Below are 20,289 nucleotides of genomic sequence, written 5' to 3'. Positions count from 1 at the left end.
TGTAGAGAATATTATGGCTACATTTCCTGCAGAAAACGTAGGTGTTCTCACAGCTGCAAATTAGCAGTTGATCCATTTGAAATAGTTAAAATACTGAAAAAAGTGTCAGTTGATGGTGCTCTCAGCACTTTAACCTCAAGTATCAGCTGAAGTAAAAATGCTGAGACTATTCTGAGTTGTGTGTGGAAAAAAGTGTGATAAATAGAGCTGCAAGTGTAACCACTGAAAGCAAATAAACTCAAGAGCAATGCGACTGTAAGTTAACTTATAAATGCACTTAAAAGGTCAGCTGAAGAGTAAGAGAATGAAGGAGGGTAAAATTTATGTTGACGTAATCACTGAAAGCAGTTGAAGACTGATAAAATCAGCTGAAATGTCAGTTGAAGAGCAAGAGATGAAAGCAGTTGCAATGTAAGTTCACATGTAACCACTCTTCAGCTCAATTATCAGTCGAAATGTCGGTTGAAGAGTAAGAGATGAAAGTACTCGTACTTTTACTTCGTTTTTTTAAATCTCAGTTGAAGAAGCGCCTGAGGCAGTGGAAGCGTGCGCACTGTAAATAGTAGGCAGCCTCATAAAATTAAACTCATAGCAATCTTTTTACAGCTCCAGTGTGTGTACTTAGCATTGTGCTGTATTAGTTTTTTTTTTTACAAATGCCTTTTCACACAAAAAAATTACAAGACTAAAGATTTGAGAGAACTTTACTTTTAACAAACACACCTATACTTTGCAGACAACAGTTTTGGATCATATTCCTCTGTGGTTGTTTCGACTACAAAACTAGTAAAGTTTAACTAAGTTATAGACTGAAACTGGTGCTACGGTGTTTTTAAAGACACTAATCACACAGCAGCACTCACCACTATTGCCACAGTCGGCGCAGGAGATGAGTTCCTCCGGCCTCTTATCGCGATTCTGCTCCTTGGTCCCCAAGCAGAAGCTGCAGATGGGAATGGGCTCAGCCACCGGCTGGCAGAGGGACAGAGCAGAAGGGAAAGGGGGACACAGGAGAGGGGGAGAGAAAGTTGAGACTGTCAGTCAACTTAACAGCTTAATTGTACAAATGAAAACAACAAAGTGGCCTTGTGTGTCCTGCCACAGTGGATGACTGTGTGTATTAACCAGGCAAGAACAGACTGAAAACTACAATGACACCATACAGCATGTTGATCTGTGAACAGAGAGTTTAGGATAATGAAGAGCATGAGAGCTACTGTGATGAGTGTGCTTGCATAATTTATGTGACATGTCATGTTAGAGGCTGCCATTGTGTGTCAATGTCTCTGCTGACTCCTGTGTTGTTTGATCAAAAGCTGTAACTCTGTTCCTTTGGTTGCACAAGCTGAGGAGTTTAATTCCAGGGCAACGTGTCCCATTTTGACACCGATTCTGAAACACGCCATCAGACATTCAGTTCTGGGGCTGCATAAATCTTTTAGTGTGTCCCCGAAAACACAAACCATGTCAGCAGGTATGTACTCAAGACACAAAAAACAAACACATTATCTGATATGCACACAAGCACAAACCTAAGCCAGGGTTGTGTTCGGGAAAAAGGCAGGATAACACTTAACATGTTGTTACACATCAGATAGGACTCGTGTGTCCAATAAAGCTGAAAAATCACATCCCTGAAGCACTGCAGGTGCACTTCACACAGGCACAAACACAAGAGGGAGGGGCCACGGGGTGACTCTCCTTGAAAGTTTCTGGAGCCTGGAAGCCCTGAGGGGTAGAGGTGGCTCACTGCTACCTCTGAGTATACCGCAAGTCACTTTCAGCAACACATTCTCTTTACTGCTGAGAAGATAGTAGTCAAACTCGTATTACAGTTACAGTTTAACCATAAAAATCATCATACTTTGTAATATTTACAACTTGCATAAATGTCACAGGAGAGTCACAGGAGAACTTCAAAATCTGTAATAGTTATGTACTTTGATTGATAAAAATCTTTTTGATCATTTCATATCTTATTGTTTAATAACAGTGAAAAGCAGTGGGTGTAATTGGGACAGTGATCAAATTAAAAAGTAAAACCAAATCTCTTCAAAGTGATGCTAGCTCAAATTTCAAGCCAGTCATTTTTGGAAGTCACATATTGGGTTGTTTGAAGCTCAACTCTGTGTAACCAAGGTGTGACAAGTAACTTTAGGTCAAACACACCGAATCAGGAACGTTCGACCCAAGCAAAGTCAATTTTGTTACAACATAAATGTCACGAATACAAAGTAACATTCCACCAAAGAAATCTGAGGTCAGTTTATTTTTAATTAGTTTATTTTTTTAAAAGGACCAATCAAAAGCATCCAGTATATTAATCAGGAAAAAAAACTATAACTGTGGCACAGTCTGCCTAGAGTGTCTGTGTGAGAAGAGAACAAGTGATGGACACTGAGGGGGCTACAGGGCTCCATGGTGGAAATGGCAGACACTGTGCATAGGACATCTGTTGCCCTGACTACTTCCACATTCTCAGACAAAGCCACTGTTGAAAACAACTCGCATGACATCTGGGCTGGTGTTTGCCAGCAGGCATGTGGAAGACAGACAACGTGGAATAGGTTCTATGATCTGATGACACCAAAGTGAAGTTTTTAAGCCGTATACAAAACTCTTGTTTGTTCTTGTGTTTGATGATTCCCACACCGCATGGTAGCATCATGCTGTGGGAATGCTTCACAGCAGCATGCCACTGAAGGAACTAAAGGTAGAGGGTAAACCACTGCAACAAAATCTGCAAGAGATCTGCCACATGGGAGAGGACACACAGCCAAACAAAAAGCCAAAGCTTTTAAACATCAATGCCCTGGAGTGGACCAGTCAGAATCCAGATCAGAAGTCCACAGAGTCTACCTGAACTTGACAGAACTTGATCTGTGTCACAGCTCTCACAACTCATCTAAACCTGACTAAAAGACGCTGAAATGTTGTCTTTTATATTCAGGTTTAATTCAAATGAATCTGCAGAGATTTGTTTTCACTCTGACTTCCTCTGTTTGTGTTCATCAGTGTCAGAAAAGCCTAATTATCCACTAATTATTCAGACTTGCAACACAATAAAACAAAAAAAGCCTGGGGCAGCTCAGTGCCTTTACAGATACAATCAATTCTTTTAATACAGTGAAACAAGATATACTCAAGACAATTCATAATAAAGCATCTTTTGTATAAAATATCCCTTTAACACATGGACCCTCCAACATTGCCAGGTTCAAACTATGTGACTTAAAGAATGATTTTCATTGTTCACACAGCACTAGCGATCCTAGCAGAAAGTTGGCCAGTGAAAAGGTGATACCTTAAGAGGCAGATACTGCTCATCATCACATGGCAAGTTGGTTTTTAGAAGAGCTACAAATGACACCTTTTCCCTTAATATACCCTCCCATACTCATGCAACTGCTATCACCAAACATTTACTAATTATTTACAGTAGCTGCCAAAAATGATGAAAATTAAAAAGGAAGAGTTTATTCTCAAGCACATACACTATGAGAATACAGATCATGTTTTATTTGAATGAAAACGGAGGCACACAGCTATGGTCTGAACACGCACTTTAACTCACAGGGGACAGTCCGATCATTTATTTAAATGGGAAAAACAACAAGACGGCATTCACTGAAGACGGTGTTACGAGGTTGTCTGCAGGACAACGGTGTAAATGCACATAGCTGCAGAGAGCTGGGTAGGCTGCAGGGAGGAGACAGGGACAAGAGCTTGATTTATTGGGTTCATTTCCTTCTGACTCAGGCTGCTTCCAACACCCCCCCCCACACTACCCCTCTGCACACCTAACAGCACAGGGACAGAGAAAGAGAAACAAAAGGTATGGAGTGAGAGAGTAAGGGAAGAAGGAGGTAAACAGAGAGAGGAGGGTTGTAAAGAATTAAAAGTGAAGAGTGAAGCAGATAAGCAGAGACATGCAGGGTGCAAAGAGAAAGCAGAGCCTTAATGCAGGATAAACATATATTAGCACTAGCTCTCCATTTCTGAGGCCATTTTATATTCTCACAGGTAAAATATTATGAAATGGTGATCATGTACTGGATTATACTGTACGATTCCAATACAATTTATTCATCTCCATTTGATTGAGTACATGACGGAAATGGCTATATTGGTCTGCAAAACAAGCCAACAGAGTCAGTGAAGAGAAATGGAAGTCAGCTACAAGAAAGAAAGGAGGAGGAGAGGAGTATGAAAAAAGACAGAGCGAGGACAAAAATAAAGAATCCAGAGGGCAAGAGAGCGAGGGAAATGGAAAGTGTAAAGAAAGAGAGAAAATCTGCTGCAGCAGTCCTCTGAGCAGCCTGCGTGCGACCAACACCTCAATCATTCGTGACGCTTAACCCCTTCCCCGCTGGAGCAGGTCAACTGCTCCCACTCGCCCTGTGAGCGCTCGAGTAAACACGAGCACACAAGAGCGAGCGTCTCCTTTCTCTCTCACACACACACACACACACACACACACACACACACACACACACACACACACACACACACACACCTTGTATAGAGATGCACGTTACAGTGAGGCTTCAGTTACTGGCTGCCACTGTAAATTAATCCCCAACAGATACTAAAAAAATGAAAAGCTAATCCTCCCTCCATGACAGGGATATTGGAACGGCGAAACACAATCCTCAAATTCCTCCTGAGAGCTGTTTTTCCTCCCTGTTTCAGCCTTTTCTACCTCAGCCAGCGCTGACTGCCAGCACTGTTCTTACACCACAGTGGCGCGCTCTAGAAATTTCTCACATCAACTGACTGTTTGAGTTAAGTGTCATGGCCGACATTTGACTTGAGGTGTGTGTGTGTGTGTGTGCGCGCGCGTAGGCGTGCGTGTCTATTTTAAGCCCGTGTGTTCATGCTTTGGCATGTGCTCTTCTTTTTTCCAACTTAAGGAGGATTCAGGAACAAAATGTTGTTCCGAGCCAAAAAGACACGCCTTGTGGCAACTGTTAGCAACTAGCTGCAATGACTGGGTGGACTTGAAACGCCGAAAAACATGTCTCACGAGTTACGGGCTCCTCTGCAAATAAACGCCTACAAGCAAACGGACAGTTGAAGGTACCCTGCTCTGACCAAGCTGACACCTACCCATGCTTTATGGATCACTTTAGCACAACATTGTCAAACACACTCCACATCCTGTAGCACTGTGCTCCAGTGTTCGCCCAGTTCTTCCTTTTGTTTTCAAATGGTTGAAATGAATACTTGAGCTGACATGCAGCATTGTCCTATATCTTGTACTGGGAGATAACAGGTTATAGAAAACAACTAGGGGTGGCCAGATTTTCCTTTTATAAACTGGCTCCTGTTATCCAAAGACAGAAGGCATGAGAGTGAGACAGGAAAGAGAGAACAATGGAGGAAGGGCGAAAGGAGAAGGAGAAATGGAGGAGGAAGAGGAGGGGAGGGGAGAAAGGATAAAAGGCAATGGGAGAAACGAGAAAGAGGGAAAAGCGTTGCTGTTGTCCTTGTCTCGTCTCAAGTCAAGGATCTCATTAAAATGGGAGCCCAATCTCAGCAACCCCCCCCTACCACCACACTTCCCTTATGGCCGCCCCCACCTCAAACACAAGCTCATTGATCACTGTTACAGGACAAACAGTGCCCGCACAGACAACACACAAACATACAACACATATGCACTTGTTCTTAAAGTCCTTAGATGCACTAGTAGTCAGGAAACACACTCTGGCACGCCGTCGTCACATTTTAATATCTGATCTTCAAATAACTTCAGTCGACAGGTAGAAGAGTAAACTTGACATTTCAAATCTGAAATCCCTGCAGCCCCACTAGCCTGGAAATGAACTGGTCTACATTTCCATGTGACATCTACAACAGCCCGAGGAAGACCCTGTGTTGTGCCAACATGCCCTCCCTTCAGCCAAGCATCGCCCTCCGTTAAAAATCGAGGTTAGCCAGGGAGCACAAAGCTAAATCACTGCATCAAACGGAGCGGGCCTGGCAGCGCTCCAGTCGTCACTTCCACAGCTGCTCAACACATTGGCTCTATTTGTGGGGTGGTGAGGTTAGCCATACGCAAGGCCTCACACAGCTACACTTGCCGTGCCAAATGCCATTCACATCACAGCCGCTGCTGAGCTCGAGGTAACTGCTCCCCCTGGGCTCTGACACTGCTGCTAATGCTGATTCTATAGAGTCACGGCAAGCAGAGTCTGTTCCCGCTTGTTCTTCTGCAGCCAGTAGGGTCAAACTGGAACACCTTCACTGAGGAGACAAATATTGGCTAATGCTAAGGCTACAACATTGGCAAGGGCTGCGACGTTGTATGAACACAATGTCCGGCATGTATTTGGCCTGTGACAAGCTGGACGCAGACCTCACTCGCCAATTTTTATCACTATTTTTCTTTTACAAATAATGATCAAACCTGGCCGGAGATTATCTTGAGTAACACGAGTAAAGATACATTTTTTTAAATGTAATTCTTCTACTTTGAGATCTGCAAAATTAAATTCCATTCCCCACGATTATACTTGGGGGGCCAGCAGGACTCTAAAGACAATATCACAAAAAATCCACACATCACACTAATGGCAGGATCTACTAAAGTTAAGGAAGAGAACGTGTTCATTATGATTTATGTGAACTGACCCTTTTAATAAATGAATGCTCGACAGTCTTTCCATTTCTCTGCTGGTGTGTACAACCAAATGTCCAACAAGAAGTGGATCTGCGGTAGCAGCGCAGCATGAGGTTAAAGCTGGTGCCATCAGAAGTGGAACAAGCCTTTTCAACTTGAGGCTCCAATAACGGATGAGCTGAGACCAGGGCTCGGGCAAAATGGAAACTGCCTGTCAAAGAAAAGGGAAGCAGACATTTTTACCCGTCTCACCTCCTCCTTGAAAAATCCCAATCCAGTCCAAAATCTGAAAGTTCACAGTTGAGTCAAGGGAGATTATTTCATGGCACCCAACTTAGTCATTGTCCCAGCATTCCTGTGGTGTAGTGCTAACCCTGAGAATGTTATCCATCCATCCAGCGAACACACAAAATCCTCTCCTCTGTGACTATACAACATGATGTAGCGGCAGAGGGGGGATGGGAAGGGATGAGAGAGAAAAAGACAGAGAGGCAGGTTGCACCCAAGGCACATAATCGATGTCTGAGGGCATTTTGTATTCACAGTCCTCCGAGTGACGATACATGATGTCTTCACCTTGAGCAAACACAAGCAGAGATAATGCGTGTGATGTTAGAGAGACGGGTGGGGGTCGATCCAATACCGGCAAAGTGGAATGAATTACGGTGGATAAATATATCCATTATGGTTCATAATAAGAGTTGCCTAATGTAGCAGCTCTACAACCACTACCAGCAAAGCAACCATTAGCTGCAGGATGCCAGCCTGTTAAGGGGTCAGTGGGACGCTTTTTGGAGGGAAATCACCACAACGCCTGTACGAGCACGAAAATGTAACTGTGTGTGTGTGTGTATGTTGTTCAGGAGCCTTTTTTTTTTGTCGCACACGTCCTCACCGTGACACTGCACGTCGACATCGAGAACTCTGGTTCACCCCGCTCCAGCTGTTGAGGAGAGGGCAACCACGGGGCAGGGAGATTGCTCTTGCCTATTATGACGGGATGAACATCTCACACACACACACACACACACACACACACACACACACACACACACACCTATATACCCACACGGGTATACACACAAAGGCTCAGCGTCAAGCCCATCCCACCTAATGGCCATAGCCTCATACTGCTAACGGGCGCTCAGGGAAGCAATGAGGTTTGCCATATATATATATATCAATGACCCCTGGTTGACTTCACTCCCCCATTCACCTCCCCCTTCATGACCTGGCAATGGTACCCTATTAGGGTGAGAGGGGGGAGACAGAAGTAGGGTCTGGGATCCCGTTTGAATGGAGCGCTCGGATACAAACATCAGCGTGTTGAGTACACAAATCTCCCTGCAAATGGGGTCAAAGCCAGTGCTTAGACATTTGTTTTGATTTTCCTGCCCTGCCCTCCCCCCTTGCCTTCACTCACACTCACTGTCTCCCCCTTTCCTTGGGAAATCATAACGGTTAGCAATCATGCGGGGAAATATGGCAATGATGCATCAGTGGAAGGAGGAGAGTGATCATGCAACACTTGACTGTCTTTTTGCACGCAGTTTACTATCTCTTTGACGCATATGGCACTCACACAGGCACAGAGAAACATATACATCAAGAACACACCAACAGCCACTCGCAAGACACACATGATTGAGCAGCGGTACGGTTGCATCCTCGGGGGGGGCAACATCACAAGAAGAAAAGTAAACAGGTTTGTGTGAATGCCAGACACAAATGTCAACTTCCTCACTGCTGCAGCAGCTTATCCATGCCCAATCTGGTCTGAAGATGAGACTCACAAACAAGCAACAAAACCTCCCTGTTCATTTCCGCACACTTAATTCATAATATTTGACAGGTACATAATTTCACATGATTCAACAGGGTGGTATTTTTTTAAAGCTTGTGCTAAAATTTACATTCTGCCAGTGTTGGAATTTACAGTATTTGATAAAGCTGGTGCAATATGAAGTTGCATCCAAAAATGAATTTACCCATGCAGAAACCTTGTTTTCACACTGAGGTATGCAGATTTGTTTGTTTTCATTCAGTTCTGTGAGGCAGAGTAGCCGGTCGATCAGTGGCTGAGTCAGAAAGAAAGAGGAGGTTGATCTCTATTCCGTCTTAAGAGGTAGGCCATCTGCAGCCAAGCAGGTCACTGTGTTAGGCAGACCCCATGTGACTCCGGCCTGCTCTCTAGGCTAATCCTACTTTGTGTGTATGGGCGTCCTTACCATGAGCTTCTGTGGCTGCACAGCCTTTTACACACACACACACACAAAAACGGGCCAGATAAAGCCAGGAGCCAGTCAAAACAGTGTTTAGGGCCTCGTTAGTGTCTGTTCAGATCTACTGGCTGTCTGCTAACCTGAGTGACATATGATCCAATGATGGGCCACTAGGCTGACCGAGAGTGGCGCGTAGCTCTAATGGGTTTATTTACAAGCTCCTTGCTGGAATGCATGTTTGCATGTCTGTGGGAATCTGAAGTAGAGGATTTATGACATGTGAACTGGGTGTGTGTGGTCTCGTGTCAGCATGCCCTCAGTTTGTTTATGTATGCCATTCTGTGTTTCTTTCTTTGCATGCAGTTGTATGGTTTCATATATGTGCATGTGCGTACACATGTCTGCAGCCATTAGAAGCAGAGGGTAGCAGCCGGCTGCTCTCTGATCAGGTTACAAAAGTGGGTGTGTTCCCGCTCTCCTCTGTCGCCTGCATGTCTGCCTCTCCCTCTCTCTTCTTGCTTTCTTCTCCCTCTATGTCTCTACCTCTCTCTCTCTCTCTCTCTCTCTCTTTTCTGCCTGTGGCTTGCGTCATCCAAGCCTCTTCCTCTGGCACCACTACAGACCACCTCTCTCTCACTTGTCTGTGTTCCTCCCTTTGCCTCTCTTCCTTTCTTCCTCCCATCTCCTGACAGTTCCTGACAGGGAGCAGCCCTGCAGCTGGTCCACACTCCCTGCAGGAGGCTGGGAGCCATGTGACTATCTCCCCTGACCTCTTCCTCCACCTCCTCTGCTGAAACCTGGCCCACCAGCCGCCCACCCAGCATCGTGCCGGTGTTGCTTGCCTGGACCACAGCACACGCACACCTGGAATTCTGTCCCTCATAAATGCAAGCAGAAAAGCAATGAAATGCTGAACAAATGGTTCAGTGAAGTCTTTCTAACATGTGCTCTGACCTGATCCCCCTGGTCTCACTAACACACACTGAAAACATCTTCACCACAAAGATGCTCTCTAGCATCTGTCTGATCTAACAAATGTTGCCCAACCCCTCTCAGTCACTTCTAAAATAACTGTGTGCTATCTGGTGTAAACCACTACCCCATATGCTGGACGAAAACTCACAACCAACATTCACACAGTCAAAGACCTTACTGTGCTGTAGTAATTACCGCCATGTAGGCCATGACCAATTTGAACAAGCAGAGAAAATGCAGTGCCAACGTCTCGAGTATTGATAGATCTGGACAATTCTGGTTGTGCAGCAGCTGTTATGTAAGTGGAATGTGTTGTGTGGACCGCAAAAAGTGTTGTTTATGTTTTCTGTTCACAGATCACTTTTTTCTGTTGCTCTAAAAAGTTTCACCAGAGAAGCTTTCTTGTCTCAACTGCCACAACTGCATTCGTCTTTTCAACAGGATAATAGTGAGCTCATCAGATACATGTTATGCCAACAGACCAAAGTGCTGTACAGCTTTTCTTCTTATTGCATGTAATGCATCCATACAAAACTTTTGCAATCAACAGTGATCAGCAACATACATGTGCGAGTTTGAGGTTTTTTTTGTGGTAGAGGTACATGCAGAGACAATACCTTGTCTTTCTCATGGGGCAACAACCGGACAGGTGGCAGCGACTCCAGAGACACCGTCCCGGTCCCGTCGTCCAGGGAGCTGCTGCGGCTGACGAGCTGGAACAGCGGACCCTGCTTAGCCACACGCCCATGGGCCACGGCCCTCTTCAGGGCCACCCTCAGCTGCTGGTGGAAGAGGCCAGGCCCCATGGAGCCGCTGCCTGACAAGTAGGCCGCTACATCAGCCTGGCACTTGAGAAAGCGTTCAATGTTCTTTAAGCTGGAGCCGCCAGGCTCATGGAGCCCCTCCAGAGCCCGCTTGATCAACTTGTTCCAGTCGAGTCCCGGTTTCTTCCCTGAATGGGAATGAGAGCTACCACCACCACCACCACCACCACCACCACCACCACCACCGCTGCTGCTGCTGCTGCTGCTGCTGCTGCCGCACCGCCGCCGCCGCCGCCGCCTCCACCTCCTCCTCCTCCTCCAGAGCTGCCACTACCTTTAGGCTTGGGCAGAGCCAAGCGCCCAGGGTTGTCGGGGTCCTTGTAGGAGTTGAGACCTTTGTTGGTGACCTTAAGGATGGTACCATCCTTGACGCTAAGCTCCAACTGCTCCAGAACCGTTTTGCGGTCCAGACCATGGGACATGGAGACCGCATTGCAAATGCGCTCCTCTGATGGTCGCTGCTTTTGCTTCTTCACCTTCTTGATGGCCTCTAGGATCCATTGAGTGTACATTGGGTTTGCCAGTTTCACCATGACTGCGGTCTGAGTGGCTGCAGGGGCCCTGCGGTCTTCCCGCAATGACCACACACGAAAAACAGGGAGTGTAAGCCAAGGAAACACCTGGCCTGCGCCGTAGCGCCGCCGCCTCCTCCTCTTCCTCTTGCCCTCTGCCTGCTTACTATCCCTTGTCCTGGGGTCGCACAGAGAGTCCCTCAGAAGCTGAGTATGAGCAGGACGGTAATGAGCAGCTGACCATAGCACAAACCCCCTGAGCCAATCCTCCACCCGGTAAAATGCAGTCTACCCACCGCCCGCTCCCAGCCAGGTGAAGGTCCCTGGCAAGAAGCAGGGGGAGGAGAAAGTAGCAGGTGTATCAGCAACTTAAACTCCGACTCAGCACACAAGGTAGGGTAGAATAGATCTTGATAATAAAAGAGGCTTTCGCAAAAATAAGGTGTTTCCCACTTTGCCTGTTGCAAAATACCTAAATATGGACAATAACTGTTCCTGGCTGTGGCAAACTAGCCAATTCTCAATGTGAGTTGTGGAAGATGATCATGGTCTCCAAGATGTGAAATTAGTGTTTCAATGATAAAGGTGAGGGCAACACAGTAAATCTCTTTTCTGTGGAGTATAAAATTCCACAAGATTTTTCCTGCATCCACGTTTCCTCGTTCCTTGTTCTCTCTCGGTGTCTTTCACTATTCCAGCAGTCTGGGCCTGGGACGGAACAGATATCTCACCCCAGGGAGCAACCAGGGCTGATCACCTTCATGCCTATTGCACTTCGGTAGCTGAGGAACCCTGCACAAGAAAAAAGAAAATAACACACAGAAACAGAGGTTAGCAAAACCTTGCAGAAAAAAAGTTAAACATCTTTTGACAAACTAAGAAACAATACGGCAACAAAGTTGTCTTTAAATGATGAGTCTGATGATGAAACGCAGATAACCGTAGAGAGGGTACAACTTTTTAAACAACACTGGTAACATCAAATATAAACAAAGCCACACATAACCTTAGAGGGCATCATGAGGTTTAACAATGCACTACTACTCGACCTACTGACACATGTTACCTCTACACAGCTTGCTGTTTCCTTTTGTAAACAACCATGCAGTTCTCATATTAAATGGAAATCACTGCAAACCCCAACCCAGTATAACACATGAACTAACGAGCATGCCCAGAGCCTCTAATAACTACTAGAAATGACACATATGTCTCATACAATGAAGGAAATGACCAGATAGAAAAAGGATAAACATCATTCTAAAAACTGCACCAGCAACTTGACCATTGGGCTAGTTGGGTTGCTAACGTAAACATGATGCAGTCAAAACACAGACTGTTAGCAAACATTAGCTGAGAGGCTAGCTAAAAATCAAAGCTAAGTCAATTGCCGCATTGCCAAACAGTTTCCTTCAGTGTTTACTGTCACTGATATGATATTGGGCAGCTCACTATCTGACAACAAGCCTTCCCGCTAACAGCTGTTGTTTAGCAAGCTAACGTTAGAAGCTAGCCAACGAGCTAACGTTACGATTATGTTACTAACGTTACTCACTAACCCGAAACGTAAACAGCATGAAACAAGAGGTTAGCCAGCGCTCCAGCTCTAAAAGACAACATTTCCCCCTTCGACCGATATATCAGACAATACAAATCCTCACACCGCAGCAAACACAGCGAATAATCTCAGTTTGAATGTCATTCTGATATTAACGTGAGATCGCGGCCTTGTAAAAGGCACAATGCAACTTGCAGACGGCCATCTCGGCTAGCGGGCAAGTGCAAAAATGAAGACATCATAGCCGCGGATTCTGCAGTGTTACATGCTCTGCGGCCTCCTTCTCAGCCTTCGGTATGGGCGAGGAGCCTCTGCCCGCTTAGACGCGTCCCTGCAAGCGGTCCCCGCCTCGCTTACTTCCTCCCTCCACCAACCGCCCTCCCACGTAACGTTACAGCCTGCGGTGCGGTGAAGACAAGGCCGCTGGAGCGGAGTAGCTAGGCCTCGGCTCCCCCCTCCGTACCCCCCACCCACCTCCGCGATCATCATCCCTCCGTACCCCTCTCTCCCTCTACCTCTCGCGGTTCCCCAGAAAGCCCGAGCTGGTCCGGTTCTGGTTTCCGAGGGAAGCTCGGGTAAAGCAGACCGTGTAAAAAATCTCATGTGCCCCCATCCGGCTTCCGCCGCTACTCACCGGAATTTCGTGTCGAGCCGCCGCGGAGAAGGTGCCAAAACCGTGCGAAACGGAGACAACAACAAGCCTAAAAATGCAGCCACAAACCAGGGGTTCTAGAGCCGACGCCATCTTTGAGTGAAACAGGAGCACGGCTGGTGGGGGAGGGGGGAACACTGAACCGTCAGGCAGGGCCAAGGGACCGTCTGCATGGTGCGAGGCGAAGATCCAGGGGAAGAAAAATTCACTGCAAGGCGCGGGGGGCGGCGGCGCTGTGCTGTTGCTATGAGAGGGGTGTGGATATTGCTTGAGCACATGAAATGGAAGAAAGGGACAGATGGTGGTGGTGGTGGTGGAGGGAGGAAAAAAATAAAAAGACAGGATAGGTGTTCTCGCATTCTCTGCTGTACTACAGCTACATAAGGAGAGATTCAAGGGAGCGTCTGCATTTTGCCCAGCAGTTGTAAAAAAAGAAAAGGAAAAAAAAAAAAAAATCAAAGCCAATGAGCGTGCCTTAACGTTAGAGGGTATTTAAAGATCAAAGTGAGACACCCCTCCACACTGCAGTCTATTGTAGCAGCTGTGGGTTTTTTAAGCTGAAGATGGGAAGCGAGCCACACAGATCCACAGTCCCCAGAGATGATCAGATGTTGCCATGTGTAGCTATCTGGAGTATTACAGTACATGATAAAGCATGTTATTATCTGTCTATGCAGAGTAGTTTACTAATGCATTGCTCATTAGACTGTGAAACAGAATATTATCTTTCCACCAGAGAAAATTAATATGAAAACTGTCTGCAGTCGATCCACTTTGTTACATTTCATTAAATGACAGCTGAGTCTAACACCTTTTCCTTATAATTTATGTTTGGAGAAAGGATTTTTTTTAAAAAATTTTTACAGCTCTCAGTTTGACACAAATTACAGCATCTGGTGACAGATGGAAGCAACATAATGTAAAGGTATCACTCTCGGTGCATTTGAATCTGCAGTGTGCTCAATTTAAAATGAATTTTCACTGAATATGCACACGTTATGGATACTTTTAAGCCTAAAAAGTTTAACAATGTTAAAAGAGAGACTATTAATCATGGCTCAGAACACAAAGAGTTCTGCACAGCGACTGATAAAGTGTCACATATTGCATATATGAATCTGCCTTGGGGGAGTTTGAACAACTTAAGTACAGCCTTCTTATTCAGAAGAAAAACAATCAATAGAGGAAAACCGATTCTGCTGCTTCAATTTCATGATCACAGTGATACAGAGGCACTTGTGTCAGAAATCTGGCAGCAATCTTCCTTTTCTATTACAGGCTAATGCTGAAAGCTCCCTGGGTGGAAATTAAATTATCTGCAGCTTTGTGTAAAATGATGTGTACAGCAGTCCTTAGAGACGGATTATAAAGTGTCTTATAGGGAGCAATTAGACCTGAGGTTTTCCCATGTTAGAGGTGTCTTGTGAGAGGGTGAACTGCTGTCAGCACAGTGGTGATCAAATAAAAACCAGTAAGGTCACACTTTACTCGCTGTTTATCTTGCACTTCTTCAGGGACAGATAAATCACATTCCAACGACAAGGCACTAATTATAATTAACGGTAGTGTTATTACACAGATAAATAGTGTGAAGCGTTAACACATGAACGGCTATTAGTACGCCTCCTGAGGACTCACATATTACATTAGTGTATACAGTAGGCCAGCTGACAGATGGACAATACTCAGGAGGAGTGCACCACATCTATCGTTCCCGGCCATGAATAAATAATGTTGTGTGCCATAATCCACTGCAGAGGCCATGTTCACCAACACACAACCACAGAAACAAACTAACCCGCGGGGGGCACGAGGGTGGAGGAGTAAGGAGTCATTTCACTCTAATTGTGATGAGATCATATTGATTTTCATTCTGAAGATGGAGGCAGAGGCACAACTTGAAGACTTACTTATTTCAAACGAGTGCTGTCAGAATAGTAATTGGAGGAATTAGGGCTGTGAGGGATGTAAAGGAAGATCATTTCACTTAATCTTAATTTACACACATCTTTCAACTATTACAGCATACCTGATGGTTCTAAATAGAAAGTCATGTATGTATAAAAGTTATCTAAAAAATAAGGAAGTGTTGAAGCAATGAGTCGATTAATTAATTAGTTGATGGACAGAAAATGAATGGGCAACGTTTCGGTTAATTGATAAGCTGTCTAGTTAGTTTAGGAATAGTTTCCCATTTTGGAGACGTGCATATGCTTTCTTGCCGATTGTTCGATGGGAAGATTGATGTAACTTGCATGTTTATATTGTAAATATGCTGCTACAGTCACCAGCTGGTTAACATAGCTTAGCATAAAAACTGTAAACAGGGAAGCAGCTAGGCTGGCTCTGTCCAAAGTTATCAAAATATACTAGCCTACCAGCACCGCCAAAGCTCACTAATTAATGTGATAATTATATGTGTTTAATTGGAGCAGTGACTCTCTAAAGTCTTATTGGAGATTCAAGGAAATCACTGAATAGCACAATGTAAATCCAAATTATTTTTTACATAATAGTTTTTGTATGGAATCAAAAAAATTGACATTCCATGCCAATTATTGAATTTTAGAGGTGCTTGGAAGGTAAGGATGAAGTGAGGGAGTTGCAATCTGCAACTGCGGACCTTTAAAAAAACAGCATGTAGGATTTAGTGGCATCTAGCCGTGAAGTTGCATATTGCAACAATTTTAATACAGCCTTTCAAGTGTGTAGGAGAAACTACAGTGGCTACGAAACTCACAAAAAATGAGAAACGCACTGTCTAGAGCCTGTGTTTGGTTTGTCCATTCTGGGCTACTGTAGAAATGTGGCAGTTTAATATAGCAGACTTCATAGAAGAGAACCCGCCCCTTTGTAGATAAAAACAGCTCATTCTAAAGTAACAAAAACACAATGATTCCTATTTTACACTAATGAAAGCATAGTTATTTATTTATTATCTTCTGTTTCTGCCCATAGATCCTCCTAAGTGTTGACCTGTAAGTCAATTTATTGAGCACAAATGTTGATAATTGTCAGGTTCCACATTCTCTGTTATTTTTTTTTTTTTCATTTTGTAAATGAAATATCTTTAGACTTTTGAAGAAATGATTGGCTCTGGAAAATTGTGACATAATATTTTTCACAATGGTTTTAGATTTTACAGACTGAACAACTGATCACTTACTGTAACAAATGAATTATAGAATGATCAATAACAAAAATAATATTGATTTAAATCTATTTAAAAGGAAAATGTTACCACATGTCAGTTCCTATTTTGAAACATGGGTTTCCCAAATATGAACATTCTCAGATCGTCTATATGGTGGAAAATGTGTTTCCTTGGGTAATAAATGTTGCCCTCACTCACAAATGGATGTTTTGGTATTAGACCCTTGGCTTGTACTCTATCTTTGGTGGAGAAAAGGAGACAAGTAATCCTTAGCTTCCTTTCATCCCCTTAATCCCCCCTTTTTTAATTTCTATTCTCTGAGCATCCACCTGCTAGGGGCCCTGAGCCCCCCCGCAAGCTGCACCAGTGTCCACCTGCCCCATGCAACCCTCCCCACTCTGACACACACACACACACACACACACACACACACACACACACACACACACACACACACACATAAACACACACATCCTGTCCACCTGATGCACAGCAGCACCTCCTGCTCTCCAGGCCTGCTGTCGGGCCTGCTGGCTCTCGCTCTGCTCCACTTCTTCCTGCCTCCGGTTTAAAACCTGGACCTTTGCCAGGCCAAATAAACTTACGGCATCCCTCTCAACCTAAAAACAACATTTCATGCTACAATTACCATGCTTGTTTAGGTGTTGTATGTTTTTTGTTTCCAGATATTCAGTTGTGAGTTTGGGCCGTTGCCACACAGCCTATGAAGAGGTTTTGCTGTTAGTTTTTATTCTAGATCTCTTTGCAGTATCATGTCGGATCCCCTATTGTGAAATGTCCTTAAAATAGGACCTGATTGATTGCCTGTTTAGGTTTAGTAAATGAGGATGTTTACATATCGAGTCCAGCTCAGGGGACATTTTCCATGTAAACAAGGCCACTTGACACATGACTAATTAATATGAACCCATACTGCATCCACGGCAGCTTTGGCTACTTCTGTACGGTGGAAAGGTCAGGTGTATATAGTGTAAATTAATGACAACTGAAGAATAAGACATTATCAAATGGAAGTGACTCAGCTGAAAGGAAAAAGGGAAATGGATCTCTCATCCTTTTACTTTGTCTACATAAAATAAGGAAATATGTATGTTGAGTGCAACTGTGAGTAAACAGTAAATAAATAGTCATCTGTGCCACCACTCGTGCAGACCTCATTTCTGAGTTCCTGTTTTTTTGGGTGACGACCGGAGTGCTGCGCTCAGCCAGCAGTGTCCAGGACTGCTTTTTTTGTCCGTGTGAAACTAGCAAGCTTCCTGCTGTGGCTGGCTGGCTGCCAAGTCCCCAGACCCCAACCCAACCACTCCCCCCCAGCCCAAACTCCAACTCCAACTCCAAACCCCTCCCATCCTGAAAAGAGCTGAAACATACAACGGAAATTTCCAGGGCCTGTCCGCCCGAGAGCGTGCCCCCACCCGTCCAGTGACCCCCACCACCATCCAGACCCCTCCTACCACCCTCCCTCCCTGTGGGCCCTGCTCCCTCCCCTGCCTTGAATCTGAAGGGACAGAGAGCAGCTGGAAGGTGAAGTGCAGCTTGTTGGCGCTGAGCTGAAAGTCAAGCCAGACACCTCTCGCGCTCCCTCCAACTCCTCCTGTCTGAAATCTTCCTGAAAACAACACCTCCTTCACTTGAACCCAGAAGTGCTTAAGAGTGCCACAGAGTACACTTGTACACCAGGCATAAGCAGTGGAGAGACAGGGAGGGAAATGTGGAGAACTACTCTGTTTGACAAATCAATTGTCCTGCTGTGGTTAACAGTCGTTTTAAGTGTAAGTACATTTCAAGCAGGGGCCTCTGACAAGGCCATTAACATGCACAAATAGCTCTGACTTTAACACTATTAAGTACAGCAGAGGAGGAACTAGTCACCGTAATCAATAGTGCTGAAGCGGGAAAACCCCTGACACATCTATTTCTTAGTTTTCTTGTTTGAAAGGCATGATTCATAAAGTGGATTTATTTAATCAAATGAAAGAACATGAAATTTTCTTAGTTAGACAAACATGCAACAAAATGGAATTAATAAAACAATCACAAGAGTCATAAAAAACTAATCTAGCTTGAGGGCAGTTTGCAGTTCATTTAGTTTGAAAGTAGTTCTGCAAACAGATAGTGTGTATATATGTAATATCTAAGGTTGAGTAGTTATTGGATTGTGAACTGTAGTTACAAGATTTATATGAGTAAAGAGGTGCAAGGTCGAACTCTGTAGATGAATATGAATATGATGAATATGAGTAAGGAAGTCCATCCGAATCTGCAATACAGAATGATGAGCATCAAATGCATCGTTCATGATAAAACAGTGTGATGAACGGCGTTTAACTGCTTTAGTGATGATAGAGCAGCAGAACAGTATAAAATGTCTCTATAATAAAGTGCAGACATAAAAGTTGTCCGAACAATACTTTGTGATTTGTGGGAAAAGATCCTCTAAAGCTTCAAAAATAACGCATTGTCATTTGTTCAATCAATTCTTACTTAGGTGTCAAAATGACAACTTGTGGTTTTGCGGGGGGGGGTGTTATGTGCTGGACTATTTCCTGGACTCTTAACATTTTGATTTTGTACAGGTAAAAAAAAACAAGATATAAGATGTTAACCAGTGGGCTGCAGAGCTGTTGGTAGATGGATTTTGTTACCTTTGGACAGACCTATACTAGCTGGTCCTGCTGTTGTGTTCCCCCTGCTTAAACAGCATCAAAGTGCTACTTGTTAAGAGATGACTCTGTTTCTGAGGTTTTCCTCACTTTCCCACAACAAACAGCAACTATATCACATGATGCCTTGTTTGGCTGTTTGCTATCCAGACCTCCCACATTACAGGCTCCTTCCCAAGTCCAAGCATCAGAGTCTTGGAGTATGGCAGCTTTGCAGTGTTTGCAGAGCAGGATGCACCACAGACAACAATGCAGCCTCCAGGACTCTCTCACACACACATTCCTGTGGGCCTCGTGGTGGTGGTGGTGGGGGGGGGAACTTAACCTCTGGAGCTCAGCAGGCTTTGTCTACTTCTCCCCCACCTCCATCTCTCCCAACTACAGGCCGCCCCCGCCTTTTTACCAAGTGTTCACTTACACAACAAGCCTTTCTCACACCAGAAAGAGAACATGAAGACCTTCTTAATCAATTCCATTAAGAGTCAGCAGCGAGATTTATGTAAAAAAGGATATGTTGGTTAATGGACGAGTGAACACAGTTCCCGCGATTTCATCAATATGAGCCATGTAATATATATTAAAAGCCATTCAGTTTGCAGTCATTTATATTAATGATACCACTTTCAGATTACTGCAGGGTAATGGGGTCAAAAAAGTGTACATTGCCATGAATGATGAGCCCTCCACCGTCGTCCTAAATTGCATTACAGAGGCAGTAATGATCTGTGTTGTTATTATGTAAACCATGGTGAATCAGTTATTCATTCAATACGGACCCTAATTGAATAATTAAATTCTTGTCTGTGTAAAGATATGCACGTTTGTCTCCCCCCTGTGCTAGCAAGAGGCAACAGATGGAGCATGTTATGTAATCATATTGATGTAAATTAAAATCACAGATTACCCTGAGAGATGTGTAACAAAGTGACATGCATACATATCACAGAGAAGGTGATAAATACCTTCAGTCCTATGGGGTAACAGTATCTAGCTCAGGTGACAGTGACGGAGGGCTCGCTGTGTTTTTCATATGGAGAAAGACAACAGAAACTGCTGCTGAGAGTGATGATGATATCTTGTCTC

At 44.4% G+C, this 20,289-nt stretch overlaps 1 protein-coding gene across 1 annotated transcript in view; it reads right to left on the bottom strand.

Moving 5' to 3' along the window:
* The window catches only part of kat6a (K(lysine) acetyltransferase 6A), a 29,960-nt gene extending 16,443 nt beyond the window's left edge, over nt 1-13,517 (bottom strand). The window contains 4 exon segments of the mRNA XM_051421364.1: nt 864-972; nt 10,440-10,864; nt 10,867-11,950; nt 13,351-13,517. Coding sequence (XP_051277324.1) covers nt 864-972; nt 10,440-10,864; nt 10,867-11,179 — 847 coding nt within the window. The 5' untranslated portion in view covers nt 11,180-11,950; nt 13,351-13,517.
* Between the last annotated feature and the right edge of the window lie 6,772 nt (nt 13,518-20,289).

This window comes from Dicentrarchus labrax, unplaced genomic scaffold, assembly GCF_905237075.1.
Source record: "Dicentrarchus labrax unplaced genomic scaffold, dlabrax2021, whole genome shotgun sequence".
NCBI lineage: Eukaryota > Metazoa > Chordata > Actinopteri > Moronidae > Dicentrarchus > Dicentrarchus labrax.
This window is presented reverse-complemented; position numbering and strand designations above follow the sequence as displayed.